The 26,726-nt window shown below is 37.5% G+C and overlaps 1 protein-coding gene across 1 annotated transcript in view; it reads left to right on the forward strand.

Moving 5' to 3' along the window:
- Window positions 1-26,726, forward strand: part of NSF (N-ethylmaleimide sensitive factor, vesicle fusing ATPase) — a 164,371-nt gene that overhangs the window by 33,651 nt on the left and 103,994 nt on the right. Inside the window, exons 3-8 of the mRNA XM_003414511.4 lie at window positions 840-939; window positions 3,894-3,933; window positions 8,571-8,737; window positions 11,842-11,949; window positions 12,454-12,529; window positions 15,290-15,445. Of these exons, the coding sequence (XP_003414559.2) occupies window positions 840-939; window positions 3,894-3,933; window positions 8,571-8,737; window positions 11,842-11,949; window positions 12,454-12,529; window positions 15,290-15,445 (647 nt within the window). The remainder of the gene's footprint in view (window positions 1-839; window positions 940-3,893; window positions 3,934-8,570; window positions 8,738-11,841; window positions 11,950-12,453; window positions 12,530-15,289; window positions 15,446-26,726) is intronic.

Raw genomic sequence — 26,726 nt, forward strand, 5'->3', positions numbered from 1 at the left:
TACAATATAATATATAAGGAACTTATGTTCTAACAGCAAAATGATATACATAGAGAAACATTAATCATTAATATTAAAAAATTAAAGCATTCTAAAAGATATTTTTACAAAAGATAGTGCTGTTACATAACAGGGTTTGAAGCTTCTATCTCACATGTAATCCTTGTTAGCTTCTGATATAGGAGAGTATCATGAAATGACTATTTTATTTATGGGTGACTCCTCAGCAGGGTGAATTAGCACAAAATTCTTTGAAATAGTGAATAATTGATATTTACGTAAAAGCTGATGTGTTTTGTGAAAAATACTTCCTTCTTACCGTCTTTTCCATTTTACAGATTGGTATTGTTTCAGCTTGTTGAGAGTCTGCAAAGAGATTTAATGACTAGTCCTACGAACTAAAAACACTTTTTTTTTTTTTTTTTTGGCCACTATGTCCTGGCTCATCTATCTTGGTTCTGCCCCTTTTTATTTTATTGGGTGTGAAATAATTCTCAGGAGAGGAAATTTATCTAGTTTCTACTTTATTATCAAGGACTCTAAATTACTGCCTTCAGTTTTACGTAAATCAGAAATGTAATGAAATTGGTGGTGTATTCCATTGAAATTAGCTACACTTTACTTGTTTTTTGGCCAGAGGTGCTCCTTGCAGCCTAGAAAACTTGAGTTGCTGTAAGTTTTCGGAAACTAAATTTGTAGTTCTGTTTTTTCAAGTCTCTCGTCTAATTCCATGTTTCTACCTGGTACTAATCAAGCATCAAATGTTGGAAATGAACATATTTGGAATTTATGCTCTTCGTTTCCTTTGACATGGAGAACTGACGGTTTCTGTCTTTCAGGCATGTGGTTGTGAGGACCTCTCCCAACCACAGGTACACATTTACACTGAGGACCCATCCATCAGTGGTTCCAGGGAGCATTGCATTCAGCTTACCCCAGGTAACGATGTTCATTTATTCTCTTCTATTCTTGAAAGTCATAGGAGCATCAATTCATTTAAAGCAAACATCACCCTATAACTGATTCAATTGATTCATATTGAAGAAAACCATCTAAGTATTATATAAGGAATTTAAAGGGGTATTCTTATGCCCATTTTTATTATGTCTACCTTTTATTCCTTGATGTTTTTCTAATTTTTACAAATTCCACAATGATATCAGCTGTTAGATAAAAGTGTCAAGTTATTCTAATGTTAATTTCCAGGGAAACAAAATATATGAAAATAATATTTTATTTGTAAAATTGACATCTAATAATAGTGATTTAAAAATGTAATGCTATCGGACTAATGAATATGATTACTGTAGTAGTTATCTCAAATTAAAACCTAATATGCTGGGGTCCCCTAATGACTACAAGGGTTATGATTATAGCTATAACTGTGGGTGGATTCTGTGGAAGGAAAATTGCCTACTAGCACTGTCCCAGGCCCGTAGTATAGGAACACCACAAATGTTAGTCTCTGTGCCTTTCTCCCTTCTCATCATACTCATGCAGCTAGTCTCACAATCCTAAGCAATGTGAATGCAATGCTTCTAGTGTATTATAATAAGCATTCACCAACTCCCCACTCACTACTCCCTTTTGTTTGGATGCTTCTCCACGATCAGGACTACTTTTCGCATTTGTTTCTATAGATGAATGGTTTGGAATGACCATATTCCAGGGTTCCCCAGGTTTTACAGAGCTTCATTTGGGATTCTAATGTCCATGAGTACCTTGAGGTGTGGCTATTTATCCTCATCTCTCTGTTTTTTAAAAAACATTTCTTCAACATTTACCGTCTGTCAGGCATTATTCTAAGCACTTTGCATGTGTTAGCTCGTTTTGTTTTTGTAACAACCTCATAAGGTAGGTACTGTTGTTAAAATGGAGTTCCTGGGTGGTACTGAAGGTTAATGTGCTCAGCTGCTAACCAAAAGGTTGGAGTTTTGAGTCCACCCAGAGGCACCTTGGAAGAAAAGTCTAGCAATCTGCTTCCGAAAAATCAGCCATTGAAAACCCTATGGAGCACATTTCTACTCGGCCCAACTCTTTCTTTAATATGGTTACAAAATGGGGATTTTCCAGCTGCAGCACACCTTCCATTTGAGGGCAACTGGTTTATTGTTGTCTTCTCTGAAGGCTGTCTCAAGGATTAAAATACAGAACCTAAATGTGACTTCTTTGTGACCCAAAGTGTGGACTTAACCAGCATGCTGCTAAATTTCAGGTTGGCAGGAAGAGGGAGGGCACGTTACAGATGTTCTTTAGGGGAGGCGAAGGGCAGAGAGGAGAGAGAAGCGACCTACGATAAGAAGGCCGGAAGGGAGAACACACGTAGTTGCACATATTCACCTCGCAATATCTAAACTGTGCACCAAAATCCACAGTGTTCTGATGAGTAAGCAACCTATTTATTTTCAGCCAAAAACGATTTTCTCCCTGTTTTCTGGAGTGTTACCAGTAATTACTAATTTTGAATCTATACTAAGTGAGTTCCAAAATCCTGCCTAACACAATCTGGCTTGGCTCTGTATTCTTACTGTTGTAACTAGTCAGGACTTGGGAAGAGGCTAAATTCTGATTGCAACTGCTTGAGAATGCTTTGACTAGTACACATGCAGTAGTCATGACCATCTAACAGTTTGAATCCCTGCTTGGGTTTCAATATAGGTTATCTGACCAGTTTTTTTTTTTTAAATATTGTGTTTTCAGTGAAGGTTTATACAATAGTTTAGGTTCCCATTCAACAACTCTGCACATATTGTTCAGTGACATTGGTTACATTCACAATGAGTGAACATTCTCATTATTTCCATTCTGGTTTTCCCGTTTCCATTAATCTAGTTTCCCTGCCTCTTACAGTCTTATCTTTTTTTTTTTAAAGTAGTTGTTGACCATTTGGTCTCATACAGGTGATTTTTTAAAAAGGAGCACAGTACTTACAGGTGATATTCATTATTTTGTAAGCCATTCTGTTATTTACCTACAAGATGACCACAGGCGTTTTGGTTTAAGGTTTGAGGTGTATTCAGGGCGATAGTCTCGGGGAGTCCTCCCGTCTCTTCCAGTCCAGTAAGTCTAGTTTTGCTTGTTTATTTTGTTTTTAGGAATTTAAGGTTCTGTTCCACATTTTTCTTCCATTCTATCAGGGTCCAACTATTGTGGCCCTGATTAGAACGGTTGGTAGTGGTAGCCAGGCACCATCTAATTCTTCTGGCCTCACGGTAGATGAGGTCATGGTTCATGTAGACTATTTGTACTGTAGACTAGTTTCTCCTTTGAGTCTTAGATTTCCTTCTTTCTCTTTTGCTCTGGATGAGTAGAGACCAGTAGTTGTATCTGAGATGGCCGTTTGTAAGCTTTTAAGACTCTAGACAGTACTCACCAAACTAGGATGTAGAATATAACTTCATGAATTATATTATACCAGCTGACCAAGATGTTCCACGAGACTGTGGTCCTAATTCTTCAAACCCAAAAAACCAGTCCTGTGAGGTGTTTGCTTATGTCTGTGAAGTATCCGTACCTTATCTGACCAGTTTTAATATGGTTTCTTTGAACTGAATACCTTTTTTTATGATACTGTAACAAGCAGTGGAACTCACCACAGCACATTCAGAACACTAAAATATCACCTGACATTAGCAAGACCTTCAGGAGCATTATATTGTGCAAAGGAGCATCGACTCAGTGGGGCTGGCTTTAATTTAGCTTTACTGCAAAAATACACACTTTCTATATTTTGGGAACAGGTGTTCAAATCCATACTATAAATAGCATGCCATGTTTTGATCTTTGAATGTGTTCCTAAATCCATAGAAATTCTTCTTTTCCTTGTTTCTCTAATTTTGATTGATTTGGTTTTAAGTATCTTTTTTTTTTTTTCCCCATCTTTTATTTTACAGCGAAAATGGGCTGGACTCTCTATTGGACAAGAAATAGATGGTAAGTATAGTTTTTAGCTACCTGAGGCAGATTTTCTTTATAACTTTCATGCAGTTACTGAGCTCTGTACAATTTTCTATTACAGGTTGTCAGGCTATTTAACATTCATTCTAGTCAGATTACTGGTTAGATCTATGAGAATGGAAAGGCCATAGTTACAGTACCTATGTCCACACCTCTTTGCCTGCCTCTCTGCCTGGAGATTACAATTTAATGGGGGAAAGAATATCCATGTGTTCGTAGCTCGCAGAATATGTACTAGGAAAATATGTGCCCAAATATTGATCATTAGGAGCTCCATGAAAAAGTGCTAAGATACAAGTGTGAATGAATTGATTGGAGACCAGAAAAATAGTCAGAGAAGTCTTTGTATGCACTGGAGTTTTGAGCATGATAATGAAGTAGGAGGAAAGCATCACATGGTAGAGCCAAGGGAGAAAGGCTTTTAGGATGCCAAATAATATAAATGAAAGGCACATGGATGGGAGCAAGCAAATCATAGGTGGTGCTCAGGAAGTGTGTTTGCCTGATTGAAAGGGAAAGTCTGAGTGGGTTGTATTAATTGATGAGAGTGGAGAGTTAGCGGAGGACCTAGAGTGCGTACTAAAAACTTGGGTTTTACAAAAGACAGCTGAGAGCTCTTGAGAATTTCTGAACGATCCCACCAAAATCCTACTGTTAGAAAAGGATTCTAATTTCGATGTGGAAGATAGTAAGGAATGGAGAAAAGTCAGAGTTGAAGAAAGTGGTTTGGAAGTTATCTGTCTTGTCTAGAGGTAAGTTGAATAGGATTTTGTGGAAATTAGGGTCACAGGAATTTAAAAAAGAAAAAGTCAAAGTTAGGTTGAAGAAGAATACTTGGTATTACCTACCACTGCCCTTGAGCCGATCCCAACTCAGCAACCGCATAAGGTCTCCAAGGCTGTAAGTCTCTACAGAAGCAGACTGCCACATCTTTCTCTCACAGAGCCTCTGGTGGTTTCAAATTGCTGACCTTCCGCTTAGAAGTCAGTCGCCTTAACCACTTGGTATTACAGTACTTGGTAATTCTATTTTACTCTCTTCTGAAATAAATTTTCCTCTTTGGGCCTAAGATGTGGAAATATAAGTCAAATTTGTGGAAGGGATAGTTTAAGTTAAGGAGGAGAAGAAAGGGTGGCAATAGATAAGCAGATGGTATAATTTTCTCAGTGAAGTGTGTTACGAGGTCATCCTAGTTCATTAGAGAAGGTCAGGGAAAGCAATTTATGACTTCAGGGGGGAAAAAAAGACTAAGCCACTTACGGATTGTAAGTCAAGGAACTAATAAGAGAAAACTGGTATCGTCTCTTAGGCAGTGTTGCAAAGTTGGGAAAATGGATCTTTTTTCATCAGATAATTTCATGTCAACTTTATGGACATAGTAGGAGAAGAAAAGAAAATGCAAGTGTTACTAAGCCAGTTGATTTCCTGTTTGCTGTTAAAACTTGAAAAATAATAATTTTATATTTATAGAAAGGTCGCAAGAATAACACAGAGAATTCTCATATACTACTTTACCCAGATTCACTAATTGTCATATTTGCATTATTATCTCTCTCTGTTTCTATATGCATATACACTCAGGCATGTGTACATACATATATCCATATTTCCTTTCTGAGTCATTTGAGATTAAGTTGTAGAAATCATGCCTCTTACAGTATAGTTATCAAATCCAGGAAATTAAACATTGGCACTTCTATCTAACTTATAGCTCATATTCTGATCTTGTTAGTTGTCTCAGTTATCTCCTTTTTAGCATTTATTTTCATTTTTTATTGATACAGGTGTTTAAGGCTGAGAATTTTCCTCTGATCACTGCATTAAAGTAGATTCTGATAAACAGTGTTTTCATTATCTTTTTCAGAAATCCTCTATTTTCTGTTTATATATGCTTTCACTCATAGTCCGTCCCTTTGGGAATTCAAATCATGAATCTGTGTTTGTAACAGTCACCTTTAAGTAATTCTTATATTGCCAGCTACATTTTGGGAAACACTGACATAAGCGATTCCCAGAACTGTCACCTCCTCACCTGAAGCATAGTGAGAAGCTGAGACAGTGAGAGAGTTTTACACCAAAGTGAAGTAGGTCAGTGGAGACCATGGAGATCTTGTCCAGCCCCCTCATTTTTTGGATGTGGAAATATAGGGGGCCCAGGGTTTTCTATTTTGCAGGCTTTGGCTGTAATAAAAATGAACATTTCTAGAAACTGAGAACATGGATTTATATGTAGCTTAAGTTTCTAGTTTCTTAAATTTATTTTTCTAAATATAGGGCTAAGAGTGTGCTTAAATTTAACTTTTAACATGTATATTTTCTGTTGTAAAAAGGTATGGAAGTTCAAGGTTGTAAGTCTTGATAAGTTGAGAAATGTGTTTTGTGGCTTAAATTATGTTATAAAGGCATTTTCCTGCTTCCAGAAATGCTTGTTTTAATTATGAAGTTCTTAAAAGAGATGAATCAAGCAGAGTTAGTGGGCAAAATGATAAAACCCAGCGGTCAGGTGGGACTAAGTTAAGGTGGAGTCAGGGAAGAGTTTTGGGGGCTGAATAATGTGGATGATGTGGCCATAAAGGTAGGAAACTGGTTGAGTGTAAGTAGCCTAGAGATGTAGGCAAACATGGGATAGAAGGCGTGGTGTGGAGGGGGGTGCGGTCTCAGGATTCTGGAGTTCTGTCTGCAAGGTGAGACTTGGAGTCAAGTCATTGATTTTATTTAATTTTAGTCCAAAGGAATCTTCTAGAGGAACCATTTAGTCTGTCTTGTCTTCATCTGGCAATGCCATGTTTTGAGTACTACAGATTATCAGTTAACATGTTTTTGACCATTGTGTATCTGTCTATCATTGCAATGGCTCCACGTGCTTTTAGGTTTATTAAAAGCATTAGCTGTAAATCACGCCCTTTTAGGGGCTGACCATGGTGCTGACCGTGTTGTTGCCTTGGTACTGTCCATGGTGCTGCCCGTAGTAGTCAAAATTCTAACAGCTTGGTGTTTTCTATTTAGGAACACTGAATTTAAATTAAAATTCATTTGAAAACTATGGTCAGTGACGGTAGTATTTTAATATGCTTGTTCAAATTTCTTGGTATAAATATACATATATGTACGTGTGTGTGTACACACGTTATTACAGTAGTATTTTGGAGTTTTTAATGCATAAAATTTTATCATACTGTACATATTCTTCTGAAGTGTGCTCATGGGCCATCCATCTTTGTTAAATATGCATCAAGCTTTTATTTTAACTGCCATATAATATTCTGCTTTATGAACATATCACATTTTAGTCATCATTCACCTACTTATCAGCCTTTTTTCAATGTTTGACATTACAAGTAATTGTTGCAGTGAACCTCTTTATAGAGATCTCTCCTTAGGAAAATGTTCAATTATCTTTCTGGCATAGAGACACCTAGAAATGGAATTGCTGGATCAACCTATTCATTATTACATTAATATTTTAACCTATAACTATGTTCACCTGGAGCCTTGGAGGTGCAGTGGTTAACAGCTCCAGTGCTAACCAAAAGGTCAGCAGTTCAAATCTACCAGCAACTCCTTGGAAACTATGGGGCAGTTCTACTCTGTCACATACAGTCTCTCTGAGTCAGAATTAACTCAATGACAACAGGTTTTTATTTTCACCATGTGGAGAAACAGCTAAGCTCTCTTGCCTGTGAAAGTTATTCAGCATGTTACATGGACTTTCTAGAAAATGTTAAGAAAGAACAAAACATGCAGGAGTGGAGGCAGGAGGGTATTCCGAAGCTTTCAGCTGAGATTTGAACGTATTCTTTGATCTTTGGTGCATTTTCCATCTCCTGCTTTGGCTTTCTTTGTTATTTTGCTTTTGAAAATGTTTATCTTTAAAATATATGAGTCTTCCTTTAAGGCAGCAAACCAAAATATAAAAATCTTCATTCAAAGAATTTACAGAAAACCTTTGTAAATAACTCAAGTGGCTAGAATATAAGAAATAAGTTTAGAACATAATTTAGAGTTTGAAAGGACCATGAAAATCTAGTTCAGCCTCCTTGTTTTATAGACATGAAAAATTAAGGCACAGAGAGCTTAAATTATTTAGTTCGGTTCTTCTAGTTATTGGTCGAGTCTTGTGTTAACTGAGAAAGGGGAAGATGCAGAGGCTGTGGGCAGGGTGTGATTTTCCCCCCAAGGGTGGAGTGAGGCATAGAAGTGAAGGGAGAAAGCTGTTCAGTCTGTTCTGATTAGTTCAGAGGGGACGAAAATCTCTAGTGAAGATCATTATTTCCTTTTTAATCTGTGCCTTTATGCCTCTCTAATGAAACCTGGGTGGCATAGTGGTTAAGTGCTACAGCTGCTATCCAAAAGGTTGGCAGTTCGAATCTACCAGGTGCTCCTTGGAAACCCTATGGGGCAGTTCTGCACTGTCCTATAGGGTCACTATGAGTCGGAATCGACTCAACAGCAACGGGTAATAGCAGTAGTTAGTAATGAAGACCACACAAAGCCCCCTTTTGGTCAAGTTCTGTTATAATTCATTTATGTGAAACTTTTAGTTATTTTAAAGTATGACAAGTGTTTGGTGTCCATGTGATTTTTTTTTTTTTAATGTCTCTCTTTTTTTCTAGTCTCCTTGTATACATTTGACAAGGCCAAACAGTGTATTGGCACAATGACCATCGAGATTGATTTCCTACAGAAAAAAAGCATCGACTCCAACCCTTACGATACTGACAAGATGGCAGCAGAATTTATTCAACAGTTCAACAACCAGGCTTTCTCAGTGGGACAGCAGGTAGTTTTAAATTTTCTTTCAATCCTTTCACTTCTTAGCCATCCTAATCTCTGCAGTTCTCCAAAATTAATTCCACATTTTAAAACTGAAAGGAGCTTTGCCTATGAACAGATGTATCTGAGATGGTGATAAAAGTTGAGGGGAGACTCACTTACCAGGCCTCTAGGACCCCATCCCTCTGGGAGCTTGTATCCTTGTTCTTTCTCTTTCTCCCTCCTGTCCTTTCTTATTCAGAAAAGAAAGCATTGCTTTGGGTAAGAAGAGGCTGGCTCCAGCCAACAAGAAATATTCTAAAATGACTCTTATGTTACAGTGTCACATGTAGCAGCAGCTTTTCTCTCCTGCAAATTGGGCAACACTGCAGACTTTTATGTCTCAAATTTCTTATTTTGGGACATTTTTTTTGTTTTGTTCCTGGGATGTCTTTCTCTTTCACTGATAGATTTCCTAACTTTTTTTTGGTTATGGGCCTCTTTCAGAATCTTAAGAAAATTATGTATTTATTCTTCAGATTTTTCTCTCATTTAAAATGATACTTGCTGCTGTTTTCCCCTTTTTGGACTTCAGTTAATACTGTTAGCATCATAGGAAGAAATGCTTTCCTTTAAAAAAAAAAAAAATGGGTCAGTTCATGAATTGTTACTTATCTGTACACGTGAACTAACCCTGGCTCTTTCCACCTTACCATCTCATTTGTCTCATTTGTGACCTGTCTTAATCCTTGCTGCCTCCCTCATATTGTAACTCCACAGATACGGTGCTCAAAATGCAGTCCAGACGCCCCCTGGGGCCCTGAGGACCTTTCAGGGAGCCTGTGAAGTCAGAATTATTTTCATTGTAACACCAAGACATTCTTCCTCTTTCTCCTCTTATTCTTTCACAAGTGTACAGGGGAGTTTTGCAGAGACGACAGGGTGCACAGCACATTGACTGCTGAAGCAGACAGGAGATTCTAGCTGTCTTCCATTAAGCCAGACACTGATGAGATTTGTGAAAATGTGAAACAATGCTCCCCTTCTCACTTGTGTTATTTTTTTTTTTGGAAAACAGTTGTTTTTTTTTTTTTAATTATATTATTTTTTGTTAACACATAGTAGATTTCTTAGTGTTATTTTTAAATGAATTAATAAACTTTTGGAAATTTTTTGTTCTAATTTCTAGTATGGTAAATATCAGTAGATAGAACCCATATAAACAAAAGCTCTTTAGGCTCCTGAAAACATTTTAGGAGGGTAAAGGGATCCTGAGACCGAAATCCTCTCTACCATTCTGATCGCTAATGGCTTACCTAGACGGCTCTTAACAGTCTCTCACGTGGGCAGTTATGTAAGCTCGGTGATGGGAGAAGCCGAGAAGGAAAGAGCTACTGGAATGAAAGGAGTTTTATTTCTTTGCATTCTCCTGTCTACCTGAAATGGCATACAAATCTGGATGAACAAGTCTAAGGATCTGGATACTGCATATAATGTCAAACTTTTGCAAGTAGAAACTGAATTACTGATAGACAAGAGAAGGACACAGTGAATTTATTATTTTTAATGAGTGCTAGAGCTGAAATGAACCTGAGATTATCTTGTCTAACCTCCTCATTTTGCAAATGAGGAATTTTAGGTCCAGTGAAGGTAAGTGACATACCCATGGCTACATAGCCAGGGGCACAGCTGAGATAAGAACCCATTAGTCAGTTGGTTAATTAAACACATACTTAGGGAGCACCTGGTATGTTCCAGGCACTGTTTTAGGCACTACAGACCAGCAGTGAACAGGGTGATGTACTTGAGAACAGTTGGAGCTTTTCCTTTGAATTGGCTCATCCAAAAAGGCTCCCCAAGATGACATTTAGCCAATAATTAGTTGACTAGCTACCCATTCCTTCTAGAACCCTGAATTTTTTGACTGATGGTTGTGTTCCAATTGCTTAGCTAAACTTCATTGTTTTTGCCCTTTCCTTTAGTTTTAGTATATTAATAGAAAATGCTTAGAAGGATATGTAATAGAAAGTGTTTTGATATTTTAATGATTTTAAATCACTAATTTTTAAATTAATATAAATATTATATATCATTGTGTTGTAAAATTATCAAAATCATATTTAAATTGATATAATTTTAAATTAATAGTTTGAAACCCCAATAATATACAAATATTTGTATATCCATGAAGAAAAAATCCTCCATAATACAGGGAGGAAATACCCTTCCCCGGATCACTGTTCTTAGTATTTATTCCCATTTGTAGTAGTTAGAAGGAGCCCTGGTGGCACAGTGGTTAAGTGCTCAACTGCTAACTGAACGGTCAGTGATTCGAACCCACCAGTAGCTCCACAGGAGAAGAGACCTGGCAATCTGCTTCTGTAAAGATTACAGCCTAGAAAACCCTGTACTCTGTCATATAGGGTCACTGTGAGTCAGAATTGACTTGACAGCACAGGACAACAACAACGTAGTAAGTGGTAACACATGGGGTCGCCACAAGTCAAAATCAACTTGAAGGCAGTGAGTTTGGGTGTTTTTTTTTTTTTTGGTAGTAGCTAGTAGTGGTAGGATTAACAGTCCAGTCAGCTTTGCCTGTTACGTTTACTGTTATATCCCTAGCATGTAGAGAAGGGCCTAGCTTGTGTGGCACTCAGTAAATACTTGGCGAATGAATGGTTGAGCCTTCAAAAGCTGTCTCTGCTCCCATAGGGCAGGCATTTTGTATTGGCTGTAGAAGAGTGTGGATTTCTGAGTCACAAACCCAGGCTTGAATCCTGGTGCTATCATTTACTGTGACTCTGGGTCATGTTACTTAACTCCTATCTGGGTCTCAGCTTCCTCATTTGTAAAACTGAGTAATGACTTCTGTTTCCTAGAGTGTTTGTGAGTATTAAATAAGAATATTTATATACACACCCCTCCTGTAGTGTTGGGTACGTAGCAGATACTCAGATATTAGTTCTCTTTTCCTCTCACTGGCTGTGTGGATAGTTTGCCTGTGGAGCAGATTTGGGCGCAATGGACCGGAGAAGGCTGCTTTTCTGCATTTGGAGAATGTGAGTGATGATGTGAGAGTCAAGACATTATATCATGAAGTGATTTTTCTTCCCTTGCCTCTTTTCTGCATAGCTTGTGTTTTGCTTCAATGATAAGCTTTTTGGCTTACTGGTGAAAGATATTGAAGCCATGGATCCTAGCATCCTGAAGGGGGAGCCTGCGACAGGTAAAAGACAGAAGGTATGGTTTACTTCTGATACTGGAATCTAAGTCATCTTTATGATATGGATTGTGGAGATTAACACAGTTTTCCTAGCAAGTCTCTTACTCGTCGATTTCTTTCATATCATATACTTTTCTTTAAAATAATAGGGAGAAAAGAATTGCTTTTTTGTGTGTGTATAGTTATTAAAATATATTTATTTGGACACCTAATAAAATTTGAAATTGCATATCTACTTGTAATCCTGGTTGAATCCAGATGCTATTTATTGTAATGTAGTTAGAATGTGTTTACCTAAACGGTAACAATAAGAAAGACATTATCAAAAAGACAGACATTGAAATAAAGAAAGAAAGTAGGAATAGTAGGAGGTAGCTATGAGAAAAGTAAATGTAACTTAGATGCTAGTTTGGAAGATTTACTCTGCACACAGAGCTGTTATTTCCCCTTCATTTTCAGCCTTGTTTAGAGAAGTCCAGAGGTCTGCTAGTAGGCTAACGAATCATTGTCTTTCTATACAGATTGAAGTAGGACTGGTTGTTGGAAACAGTCAAGTTGCATTTGAAAAAGCAGAAAATTCTTCGCTCAATCTCATTGGTAAGATTATAGTTTTTAGAAGATTGTGAATGAAGTGGGACTATCTGCGTTACATGTGACTCAACAGTGGTGATTTTCAAGTGGAGAAGGAGAAAAGGAGCATATCCACCTGAGGATTTGTCATAAAACCATGGGGTGTTCCATCTGTCAGACGTGCTGACGTAGAAAAAAATGTCTGAGCCTTCCTCTAGGTTGCCATTGTCCAATAGAAATGTAATGTGAGCCACATATGTAATTTTTGCATTTCCTAGTAGCCACGTTAAAAATAAGTAAAAAGAAACAGATAAAACTAACTTTGTAATTTTAAGATAACTTTAGGCTTCCGGAAGAGTTGCAGTAGTTGAGAGTTCTCATATATCCTTCACCAGCTTCCCCTGATGTTGACGCTTACATAGCCTTAGTCCAATGATCAAAACTGGGAAATCGACATGGTTACATTGCTTCTAACTAAGCTACAGACTTTACTGGGATTTCACTGTGTTTTTTTTCACCATGTCTGTTTTTTCTTCCAGGATCTCATTCAGAATCCCACGTTGCATGTAGTGGGTTTGTCCCTTTAGTCTTCCCCTGTCTGTGACACTTCCTCAGACTTCCATTGTCTTTCATGGCATTGAGAACTGGTCAGTTATTTTGTAGAATGCCCCTCCCCAGGCTGTTGTATAAATAAGGTAATAGCATCACCTCTGTTAGTGACTAATTGAGTGATGAGTGTGCAGGTGAAGTCTTCACAGCGGATTCATAGTTCAGCCCTACTTTTGCACTGGAGCCCTGTTCTTTTATAGTAAAATAAAGCAGGCTGGTCTCAACAGCAGCTCATCAGAATAACAATGTCATCAACTGTTATTCTGATGAGCTGCTGTATAGAAATTCTAAGTTTTGGTTAACATAACTATGTTGATGGCTACCCCAATTAAAAATAGATGATTTTCCTGGGTTGCTATCCACATCGTCATGTCCAAGGTTACTTAACTTTCTTTGAAGGTGTGCCCTTTTTTTTCTTGATCCATAAATTATTATTTCCTCTTTCCTCCCCCTCACTGTTTGTCTTAATTATGAAAGAAAAAAAAATGTTTTTTTTTTTCATAAAATATGAATAGGCAAAGGGAAGAAAATAAAACACTGCCTACAGTCTCTTCAAGGAGTCCTGGTGCACAGTGGTTAAAGTGCTTGGCCGATAACCCAAAGGTCTGCAGCTTGAACCCACCAGCCCCTGCACAGGAGAAAGATCTGGAAGTCTGCTCCCATAAAGATTACAGTCTTGGAAGAACTATATGGGGCAGTTCTAGTCTGCCCTGTAGGGTTGCTATGAGTTGGAATCAGCTTGATGGCAATGGGTGTTTTTGTTTGTTTATAATCTCTCCCATGCAGAAACAACCCACATACTGTCTATTTTAAAAATATGATTCTATTTTCGTACTATTTATAATCTACCCTTTTTGCTTAACATATTTAAAGGGTCTTAATAAATGCACCACGACAACATAATTTTCAGGGCCTATACTGTGTGTATTAGAGATGCAGGACCTAATCTCCTATTACTGAGACAATACATTTCCTGAAGGAATTTGTTTGTATTTCACTTTTGTGCACCTTTTGTAAAGTCTCTTTTCTAAAGGGAATTACATGGCTTCTGTACAAATGCAAGTATTTCTAAGCAATTAATGATATTGTGTGATTGGTGTGTTTTCATTGGAAGTAAAATTATGTAGTGATATTCCTAGGGGAAAAAAGAAAAAACCAAATCCATTGCAGTCGAGTGGATTCTAACTCATAGCGACCTTATAGGATACAGTAGTAGAACTGCCCCATAGGGTTTCCAAGGAGCAGCTGGTGGATTCCAGCTGTCTTTTGGTTACCAGCCACCTCTCAACTAGACATAAATATGGCCACAAGAGGGCAGTAGAATATAAGAAAAAAATACCTCGACAGTTACGTAAAAAAAATCTTGGTCCACAAAACTCCAACGATAAAATTACCATGTAGGATTCATTTTTTCTAATGTGACTTTTTCTTCCATGATTTTATAAAAACTGTAATATTACTTTTTTGTTTGTTTGTTTGCAGTTAAGTGTACTAAGGTACTTCATTCTTTGTGTTTGTTATAGTAAATGTGGTTCTCTTGAGTGACTTTAGGTGGCACCCTGACGTTTAAGTTAGATAATTTGTGTCCGCTGGTGAAAGAATATGTAAACATGAATTTTGTAATCACCAAAATCCTTTGTATGATTGTAGACTCTGGTGTGCAAGTGAAGAGAAAACAAATAAGAAACTTATTCAATGCATCTTCTCAGGCTGAGGGGCTATATGGCTGGTTATAAACTTACCGTAGAAAAATATATGTAGTTTTACATACGCTTGCTTTAGGGACCTTGAGGAACTGCTGGATTTCCATCGCATTTTAGGCAACTAGTGTTGTCTTCATCAGATATGCAGAGGGTGTGTCTTCTAATCAAGTAAATTAATTAACTTGGTTAGGATTAAAGGTTAATAAGACCAAGTTCCATGAACTGATTACAAATGCATTCCAGCATAAGTTAGCTAGTCATTTTGAAAATGTATCACTGACCACAAATAGCGACCACACAAAGTAGGTAACGTAGCAAAACTGTTCCTTCCTATTAGAAAATCAACTAAGTGCATGTTCTTCATCTTTGTATAGGGCAGCCTCTTTTTGTTCATTGAGAATGCCCAGGGAGTTTATCATCTTAAACTTAGTGATAAAGTTCTTGTTTCACATTTGATTGTTTTTGTTTCACATAGGCAAAGCTAAAACCAAGGAAAATCGGCAGTCTATCATCAACCCTGACTGGAACTTTGAAAAAATGGGAATAGGTGGCCTGGACAAGGAATTTTCAGATATTTTTCGACGAGCATTTGCATCCCGAGTATTTCCTCCAGAGATTGTAGAGCAGATGGGTGAGTTTGAAAAGGAAAATTCGCATTGTTAAAAAAAAAATTAATGTGATGAAGAATCTCTTTTCAGTAATGCTGTGAAATTATTTTTCAGACCTGCCAAAGTATTTTTCTGTTTAACTTCTTTTTTTTTTTTTTTTAATAAATAGATATGTTTTCTGAAAACCCTTTAAAGTATTAAACCTTTCAAACTTATATTTTAATTTTATGGGGAAGTCATATTTGTGGTTGTCTCATTTTATTTATTTAGAATGTTTTTCTGTAGGGCATTTTTAGACATTTCACCTGACTAAAGATCAGTAAGGGTCGGATTGACCTTGCTGAATAATCCTTATCTATTAGACTGCCGGCATTGTTCTAATACTAGCTGCTGCTGCTTTTTACTGGGCTCTTGCATTACCTAATTGGTCCATACTCAAACATCGTAAAATGGGTACCTGACATATTTTTAAATTAGCAAAGTTTGATCCAAAAGGACAAATGCAGGTTATATATAGGCGTTCCGTGTTGCATACAAAGAAATGCCTTATTTATCACTTTCTTCTTGAAGGTTTATTTAATGTGTCTATGTGACGTGGCTTTATTTGCCCCAGTGGAAATGCTGTCATGGCAGTTTTCATATCCATATCATAGGTTGGATTGGAATGTGAGCAACAGAACAATCTAAGAAAGGAATTTGTAACATAACGCTTCTGGCAGACTATTAGTATGAAAACAGTGTCCAAAAAACTGAAGGAATATGAATATATTACTCCCCTCAGCCCCATCATTCTTTATCTTTAAATTGCTACTGGGAGATAAAAGTGTATTCATCATGGTGGGGATAAGAACTGCTTTCTAGGCACTAAGTGCTTGGGTTGTATCGGCCTCCTATTGTTGGTAGCTTTTCTGCCTGGTTGCTCTCTCTGATAAATTACAGACATTGCACACACCTGTTCACTGGGTAAAGGTCGCGTTTGGAACTGGATTAAGAGAAAATGACAGAGACCCTCATCACCTGAGTTTTATACACCTTGAAATGGCAGTGACAGCCTTTTTTTTTTTTATCTGAAAGATACAAAGACCAAGTCCATAAAAAACAGAACTTTAATCTGGAAAATAGTAAAAATGTGATAGTTCACTGTCTTGGTAATGTATGTTTTGAGGCAGAATAACGCCATAAACCTTTTTGATTAAGACGTGGAAATTTGAGTATATTTTGGATGTCAGCAGAAATGACAGAATGATTCCAAATTTGCTAACTTGTGGAATATTTTCACTGATTTCCAAGACTGGGACCTGGTGTAGGAAAGGTTCTAAAGATTCTGTTTCTTTGACCATTCGTACTCTTCAGCCAACAAGTAGAAAAATGACTGCTTCTGAAACAAGCCATGACATTTAAGTGTAAATACTGCCTCACCATTTGGGAGCTGTTGAGAATTCACTTATTCAGATACTAGTTTTCCGTTTGTGCATTAGGGCCTCTACCTGAGGCCAGGTGGATAATGCGTAAAGGAGTAAAGCCCTTACCAATTTGTGACTTTTTGCCAGCTGTGATGTTTAAAATTAAATCAAAACAGGGTTGGGATTTATTTGTGAATTTAATCTGTGTCGCTGCCGTCTGTATTGAAGTAAGTTGAATTGTAGTGTGCTTTGTTGTTGATGTGCTTTTTTTTTTGATTGAGGACTGTGGATTTGAATTGTGTTTGAGTGCTACTGCCCAGAACCTTTTTTTATAATTTCTCTTTCTAGTTTTTTTACACTAATTTACCTAGACCGAAAAAAAAAAAGTTTTCCTTTCTTAAAAAAAAAAAAAAATTATCCTTTTTTTCCTTGTGGTTTGTTGCCATCTAGAAGCATGTGTTCTCAATTCAATTTGAAAGACTAGTGTAAAGCCACCTTTGCATTTGAGCTGAATTAAGAGATATTGTTCTCTTTATTTTGAATGTAGATTCTGAGTTTCCTAAAGCTACTTTTTTAATGGTGAAATGGCTGAGAAGTCATTCTTTTGCTATGCATGTGTCATTCCCTATTTTTCAATAGATTCTTCTTTTTTCCTTTGAATTTTGGGGGAATTACATAGTAGAATGCTTCACTGCATTCCAAGTACAGTGTGGTTATAAAGTTCTCATTAAGATTTGGCAGAGGTATATAAAAGTACAAATTAATACATTTGAACAGAATGTAAAATCAAATTACACAAGTCTTTTCTGTACATACCCTGTGTTCTTTTACCCTGCCAGTTGGCAAGAAAATTGGCTAATTTTTCCACATCTATGTTAACTAATAGACAAGCCCTGATGGCACAGTGGTTAAGAGCTTTGCTGCTAATCAAAAGGTCGACAGTTTGAATCCACCAGCCGCTCCTTGGAAACCCTATGGCGCAGTTCTGCTCTGTCCTATAGTGTTGGTTTTTTTGGTATGGCTTTGGAATCCAGCTGGACACTGGGTATGATGGTTAAATCAATTCAAATAAAAAAGAAAATAGTGATTGAAAAAAATTATGTAGGTTATGAGTTTTTGTTTTGATTTGTTTTAAGCAGAGAACTTTTTTTACTTTTGGCTTGAGATCAAATTACTGTCTTTATTACAGAATTTGGAGTCAGGTCTACTTTGTAAACAGGTATCTTAACCAAATGGGTCTTTTTGCCTAAATATAAATTTTTCATTCACAAATATAAATATAAAATTTTCTTTTCTTCTGCCATTGTGTTTATAAGACTGATAATAATTATACTTTTATGTAATATAGTTCCTCATTTTGTCTTGTAAAACTTTGTTGCCTTTTCAAAATTGAAAATATAATTTAGATACATCCAAAAATATTGTTCATGAGATAGGAAGACTAGATGACTTAGCCATAGGCACACAATTATGCAGTAAAATTAGGGATCAGTTGAGGTAATATAGGGTTGCTATGAGTCGAAATTGACTTAATAGCAATGGGTTGGGTTTGGTTTGGTTTTGAGGTAATATATATACATGTCCTAGGGATTCCAATCCGTTAGTTTCTGCCTTGAAATACTTTCAAGTTCATAGTATGTATCCTCCTATTTTTGCTGTAATATCTTTATATAATTAAAATCAAGGAAACCTTAATAGGAAAAAAGAAGTACATAAAATTCTGCAGACAGAGGGTAAAGCCATGTATAGAAATAGGAAAAGGGGTTGTTTAGCAGGAATATCACTTAGGTTTTTGTTGGTGTTGTCTTGGTTTACTTTTTCCTTGTCTGTAACAGCTGGGATCACCCAAACCCAAGAGGGACGGCTCTTCCTTGGAAATATATGAAAGTATTTTACTAGCAAAGAAAACTAGACCTACATCTTACACTTAGTGGATGCAAATGACTAGTTAGTTAGAATGACTTTGAATCCTCACTTTGTGGAAAAATAGAAGCCCCGTTTAAGCCCCAGGGTACAAATGTGAACATCAAAAACTGGTCTCTAGAGGTAGATGAATACACTCAGCAGCTGTTTGCTATCTCTGAGCATATCTAGGTGCCAACTGAGTATATAGACTTGTTTCTGTTCAGACATTTACCACACTTGTTCTTTTGTATGCAGTTTTGTGATGAGTGCTCAGGGTAAATACAGTAATTGGTTGGTTACCTCAATTCTCTCATTTTAGCTATTTTTTTGGCAAAGGTAGAGTTACTACAAAGAAATAACATTTTTTAGCATCTCTGGCAATGACCTCTAAATGGTAAATGTCAGAGCAAAACAAGTCCTTTTTAAAGAACAGTGAAATAATTGTTAAAGAATAAGTCAGTGTCTCTTCATGGATTCTTGGGAATAGGTTCACCTCTACCCAAGGAAAGGGGCTTTGGCAGAAGTCACCCAGTTTAGAGCTAAAAGGAAAAGGGTTTGGAGATCCAAGACCTCAAGCCTCACACTGTCTTTGCACAGATCTCTATACCTCATAGATGTCCAGGCCACCTAGTGGGGAGGAAAGCCACTTGTTATGGTCTTATGCCCCCATTCTTTGAAACTGACACTGTTTCTTTTTGGTCCCCCTTCCTCTGGGCCTTTCTGTCTAAGCCCATTTTCAATCTGTATTTTTAAGGTTTCTTCTGACATTCTAGAGGGAAGCAGCTCTCTTCTGATAGTGAAGCTGCAGTTCCTCTGTAAAGTGGAGCTGCTAAGAAGATAAGGAGCCTTTCAATCACGTGCAGACATCTCTCACATGCTAAGAACAGTGCAAATAAAATACAGTGGAAGAAAGGGCACTGAGATTTTGTACATGCCATATTTGGGAGGGCAGGAGCTCTTGCTAAGATTAACATAAACACTGACACTCTTAAAATGCATTTTCACACCCCCACTCATGTGGAGAGATTGCAATTTAAATGGGGGTTAAGACATCTAGCCGAACTCCAGGGCTCTGTAAAAGGAACCCTAAGGCTAAAGAGCTTATCTGAAATTTGAAAAAGAAAAAGAAAAAAAAATGAAGCTTTCTGACATTCATCTTTTTTCCCTGTATTAGTCATAACTTGCTTTTCAGCTATATTTTAGGTTTTGAATGCCAACATGACATCTGTTCAAGTCTGCCTGTAATTTATTAGGAAAGGAAAAGAAAGCAATTGCTCACTAGTTAGAGGTACAGCACTTCCCCCTTCTGATTTCACTAAGTATGTATAGATGGTGCCTGGATCTGAGGAATGTAATCGTTTACTCACTCTAGCTTCAGCTCAGGACATTGAGAAAGTTTGGGGTTTTTTTGGGGGGAGGGGGGTTAATTCGAAAAAAATGGCTTGTAACTATGTGATTTCCAAAATATCTACAGCAGGATTTAGAAACAAAAGCACATACCCTCAGAAATACTATAGGTACTTTCTATAAATTGAATTTTTTAAACCTAGAATCAGTTTTTCCATTGGTTTCAATTTTTTAAGTTAAATTTATATTTGAATAGAAATAACACAGCTCTGCTTATACCTCAAGGTCAAACTGTATGTAAATTCAGCTGGCATTTTTTATTTATAGACACACTTTAGAAATAAATCTTCTGGGGAGGCAGAGCTGTCTACAGAGTCACCAAGGGTTTAGATTTGCTGGCAACTACAGTTGAGTTACTACTTACAGATCAGCAGTCAGGTCACTACCAAGATGAAGTCTAAGCATTAAATGTCTACCAGTAAGAAAATGATTAAATAAGCTATACTACTCCCTCATTTTGGAATACAGTGGGGCAGATCTTAAAATGATGCATCTCTAAATGTACTAACATAGATATTTATGTTCATAAAAATAATGAAGCAGAAATAAATGCATTGTAAAAGTCTCTAAAGATACACATTAAATTGAAAAAAGTGGTAACTTCTAAGAAGGGAAGTTAGGATGGGGGATAAAGGAAGACTTTTGTTCTTTTACTCTATATACCTATATGTCTAAATGTTTTACTATGATGTTATATTTCTACCTGTGTAATTTAAACTACAACAACAGAAAACAGGAGGGTAGGTGACATCACAGGCTGTTTCTCTCTCGTGGTAGCTCCACCACCAGTACAGCAAGGGACCAGGGGAGCAGGTATGCTCCGCTTTTCTCTGGAGCTTTCTGTGGAGGAGATGAGCGTGGGGCTTAAGGTGTGGACTGTGAGGACTTTAATGGCAGTCCTTTATAGCAGGTAGGCAGAAGTACCTGTCCTTTTCTACGAAAAAGATAAAAACTGTTTCTTGGTATGTAATCAACTACTTCCTCCCATTACTTTTTACATTAGAGTAATAGGTATTAGTAATTTTTCTTCTTTCCGAACTGTGAAGCCTGTAACCAGGCCTTTAAGTCTAGCCCTTAAAAAAAAAAAAATTTTTTTTTTTTTTTAAGCAGCTGAAGAAGCGTTAGAGAAGAAAGTGTGGGAGAAGGGCAGGTTGAGGGAGAGCAGAGTTTCTGCTTTGATAAACTATGCTTGAATTTGTTTTAAGTCCTCAAAAGCCTTTCTGCAGAGGATCCTAACTCATGTGACTCCTGAAGTGAAATGGTTGGTGTTTCCTTCCGCCTTACCCCCATGTTTAGGTTGGTCACAGTGATGATGGTGGCTTGTACTTACATAGTGCCGGGCACTGCTCTTAGTGCTTTACGTGTGTTAATTTATTTAATCCTCTTAACAACCTTATGAAGTAGATAGATACTGCATTATCCCCATTTTATAGAAAAGTAAGCTGAGTCTCAGAAAAGTTACGTAACTGGTCCAAGTCATACAGCTAATAAGTGGTGGAATCAGATTCGAATCCAGGCAGTCTGGCCTCAGAATCTAGGTCCTTAACCCTTGTGCTGTTCTCTTCCCATGAAAGCCCATCGTATGAAATCGTTGAACTGCGCCTTCTCAGCCCCTTCTCTTGGGACCTCTGAGGAGGCTTTTAATCTAGCCTAGAGTTTTTCAATCACAGCACCACTGACATTTTGGGATGGTAATTATTTATTGTGGGGAGTTGGCTGTCCTGTGCATTGCAGGATGTTTAGCAGCATCCCCAGCTTCTACCCACTAGATTCCAATAGCACCTCCACCCACCCCAGTTATGACGACCAAAAATCTCTCTAAACATTGCCAAATGTCCCCTGAGGGGCGGAATCACTCCTAGTTGAGAACCACTGATCTAGTCCAATCCCCTGGCTCCCTCTCTCTACAGATGCAGAAACTATGGCCCAGAGAACTAGGACCAGAACTTGGTTCTCCTGGCTCAGGAACCCTGAAAGGAGGAGAAGGAAATTACTTACCTAAGTTTGCACAGGTAATAAGTGGCAAAGCTGAAAATGGAAGTCCGGAAGTCTGGTTGCAGAATCTATATTCTAAACTACCTCTGCCTCTGGATATCAGAGAGGCGAGGCTGAGGTTCAAGTAGTCAATGAAGCTTTGGATTTTATGGTAAAGAAGATCCTGTGATGAGTAAATAAGTTCCCCTTTTGCCTTTCTTCCTTGAGTAATTCTCAAGGAAGTTTACAAAGTTTTCCATATAGAGAGGTTCAGAGAATTTAGACATAACAAGTTTGGTGGGTGAAAAGGAAGAGAGAAACTGTTATGCATGCTACAACAGGGATGAACCTTGAAAATCTGCTAAGTAAAAAATAATTCAGTCACAAAAGGACGAATATTGTATGATCCTGCTTATATGAAATATCCAAAATGGGCAAGTGTATAGAAATCAAAGTTTATTAGTGGTTACCAGGGGCAGGAGGGAGGGAGGGGGAGAGGAAGACACAATGCTTAGGGTGACACTGAGCTCTTCTGTTAAGGGTGATGGAAAAATTCCGGAACAGTCAATGGTGATGATTGAGCAATACAGTGAACATAGTTAACGCCACTGAACTGTACACGTGACGATTGTTGAAATGGCAAATGTTTTGTTACCTATATATTTACCGCAATAACATAAACAAATATAAACAAGAAAAGAAACATGAATATAAGTTTGCCCTCACCACCACCCTTTCCTATATGCATTTGTAAATGACAACCTTGTTGTTGTTGTTAGGTGCCATCAAGTCGGTTCCGACTCATAGCGACCCTATGCACAACATAACAGTGACAGCCTTAGTATTCAGAAATCATCAGTACTTTAGGAATTTGGTAGAAGTCTATATATTGAGTATGTGTAGAGATAGTTACAAACTACAGAAACCTTACCTTTGTATTTAGATATCAGACAAGTGTGTAAACCTTTCTGACACCTCCTCCTCTCCCCTGCTTTCCCTTCCTTTGGAGGGGGTGGGGAGTGAGGCAAGTGGTAGATAGTAAAACAACCTCCTCCTCTAGGTTAGAGGCATTTTCTCAAATCTGCTCAATGGTCAAAGCAGGGAGTATACTGACTGAAAGCATAAGGATCTCTTTATTTTGTTCTGCTTTTAAAGTTTGAGTAGAAAAACCCTGAATTGAAATTTCTTAATTTTCTTATTTCTGGTAGATTTTCTGGAACTTCCTTTGAATGAATGTGGCAAAAATCAGTGAACTTAGCTTGGAATAAGAAGTATAAGTGCTCAGTATAGTAGTCTGATGTATTCAAATTGCCATGAGCTCAAGACGTATGAAGAGTTGGTAGCAGGACTGTAATGCCTAATACCTAATAACTGGTCTACTTTTTTCATGTGTTTTTTGGCCCCTATAATACAGATAAGAAATGGTTGCTATGAGTATGTCAGAGAAGTTCTACCTTAAATGAACTGCTGGACTAGAGATGGGACATAAATGTTAGCATTAAATAGTCATTTAAAAGTTGAATAACAGAGCCTAACAAGTGATGTCAAATTCTAGTATATGATTAAGTGCCAATTGAGTGGTATAGGTAAATCCTATAGGAATTTAAAGAGAGGCAGAGCTTGAGCGAGGCCTTAAATGCTGAGTGGTTTTGGATAAGAGGGGAAGGAATGGGTGCCCATATCCTGGGAAGAGTGACAGTTAATGCAAGATACAGAATTCATGACATGAACCAATCTAGCAGAGCTGTTGTGAAGAAGCAGAAAATAAGATTAAAAAGTTTGGTTGGGGTTGGATCAAGGAAAGGTATGAATGCAATACTCAGGAGGTACGAACTTTTTGGTATCTACTAGCCCCGTTACTTGGTTTGAGCCCTGTTAGGAAACCCTTGTGGCGTAGTGGTTAAGTGCTACAGCTGCTAGCCAAAGGGTAGGCAGTTCAAATCCGCCAGGCGCTCCTTGGAAACTCTGTGGGGCAGTTCTACTCTGCCCTGTAGGGTCGCTATGAGTCAGAATCGACTCAACGGCACTGGAAAAAAAAAAAAAAAAAAGCCCTGTTTAACCTTCCAGACAGACTTATGTGCTTCTCCTGTTTCCCTAGTACCTCGTATATATTTAGAATCTAGTGTTCTTAGTGTATTATAATTAGTCATTTGCATTATACTTATAAATCACGATTTCTTAGCCTCAGCACTATTGACATTTCGGGCTGAATAATTCTTTTTTATGGGGGCTGTCCTACGCATTGTAGGATGTTTAGCAGCATCACTGACCTCCACCCACTGAGTACTGATAGTTCCCTCTCCCCAGTTGTGACACAGTTGCCCATGTTGAGAACCACTGCTCTAAGGCCTTGGAAGATAGAAGCATGATATTTTTTTTTTTTATCTGTGTATTATCCACATTGGTGTTGTTTAGAATGTGGTCAGCAGACCAGCACTGGACTGTGAACCATCAGTACCAGTTCATGATAAAATAAATATTGGAAGTTGAGAAGAAGCCTTTAAAAACTTTTATAGCAATTTGACGTTGCTGCAACAGTTTTTATTGTATTTTCAAAAATATCATTTGCAATGGATTAGAAATTTAAAAGGAAAAAAAAAACAAAACTGGGCCTTAGCCATAGATAGTTTGAGAAGCACTACCCTACATCAGTATTTGTTAAACTAATAAGATTTTAAAATAGATTATTATAATGGGATCTCATTGGGAAATTTTTCACAGTAGAATAAAGCAATTAGACTTAGTGTTTTAGGATCATTAATATGGTTTTTCCGTGTGAAATGGGTCACTACGAGTTGGAATTGACTCGATGACAACAGGTTTGGGTTTGGAAACCCTGATGGTGTAGTGGTTAAGTACTATGGCTGCTAACCAAAAGGTCCACAGTTCGAATCCACCAGGAGCTCCTCGGAAACCCTATGAGGCAGTTCTCCTCTGTCCTGTAGGGTCACTATGAGTCGGAATCGATGTGTCGGCAATGTGTTTTGGTGTGAAATGGATTGTTCTAGAGAGATGATGGACTGAATAGTCTAGGAGATGAGTAAATGATTTTTGTCCAGTTGTGTGGTACCTAAAATATGAATTAGGATGATAGTAATGGAAAGGGAAGGAAAGATATGAAAAAGATTACAAAAAAGAGTTAGTGGAATTTGGTGATTAGTCATCATGGATAACAGAATTGGAGGAGTTAGTGATGCTGGAGATCGCGTGATGAAATTTTTCAAGACCAATGAGCTATATTCATTGGAAATACCTTTTTTCAACAATGTAAATGGCAGCTCTACACATGGACCTCACCAGATGGAATACACAGGAATGAGATTCACTACATCTGTGGAAAGAGTCAATAGAGAAACTCAATATCATCAGGCAGAACAAGGTCAGGGGCTGACTGCAGAACAGGCTTTCAATTGCTTATATACAAGTTCAAGTTGAAGCTGAAGAAAATTAAAACAAGTCCATGAGAGTAAAAGTATGACTTTGAGTATATCCCACATGAATTTAGAGACTGTCTCAAGAATAGATTTGACGTGTTGAATGCTAACGACCAAAGACCAGATGAGTTGTGAGATGACATCAAGGACATCATACATGAAGAAAACAAAAAGTCATTAAAAAGACAGGAAAAAAATAAAAGACCAAAATGGATGTCAGAAGAGACTCTGAAACTTACTCTTGAATGTAGAGTAGCTAAAGCAAATGGGAGAAATGATGAAGTAAAAGAATTGAACAGAAGATTTCAAAGGGCAGTTCGAGAAGACAAAGTATTATAATGAAATGTGCAAAGACCTAGAGTTAGAAAACCAAAAGGGAAGAACACGCTTGGCATTTCTCAAGCTGAAAGAACTGAAGAAAAAATTGAAAGCCTCAAGTTGCAATATTGAAGGATTCTACGGGGAAACTATTGAATGACACAGGAAGCATTAAAAAAAAAAAAGATGGAAGGAATATACAGAGTCACTGTACCAAAAAGAATTGGTCAATGTTCAGCCATTTCCGGAGGTAGCATATGATCGAGAACCAACGGTATTGAAGAAGTCCAAGGTGCGCTGAAGGCATTGGCAAAAATCAAGCCTCCAGGAGTTGACAGAATACAAATTGAGGCGTTTCAACAAATGGATGCAGCAATGGAAGCACTCACTTGTCTATACCAAGAAATTTGGAAGACAGCTACCTGGCCAACCTACTGCAAAAGATCCATATTTATACCCATTCCAAAGAAAGGTGATCCAACAGAATGTGGAAATTATTGAACAATATCATCGATAGCACATGCAAGTAAAATTTTGCTGAAGATAATTCAAAAGCAGTTGCAGCAGTACCTTGACAGGGAACTGCCAGAAATCCAAGCTGAATTCAGAAGAGGACATGCAACGAGGGATATCGTTGCCGATGTTAGATGGTTGACTGAAAGCAGAGAAAACGAGAAAGATGTTTACCTGCGTTTTATTGACTATGCAAAGGCATTTGACTGTGTGGATCATAACAAATTATAGATAACATTGCGAAGAATGGAAAATACCAGAAAACTTAATTGTATTCGTGGTGGAACCTGTACGTACACCAAGAAGCAGCCATTCAAACAGAACAAGGGGATACTGCATGGTTTAAAGTC

Source organism: Loxodonta africana, chromosome 18 (genome assembly GCF_030014295.1).
Source record: "Loxodonta africana isolate mLoxAfr1 chromosome 18, mLoxAfr1.hap2, whole genome shotgun sequence".
NCBI lineage: Eukaryota > Metazoa > Chordata > Mammalia > Proboscidea > Elephantidae > Loxodonta > Loxodonta africana.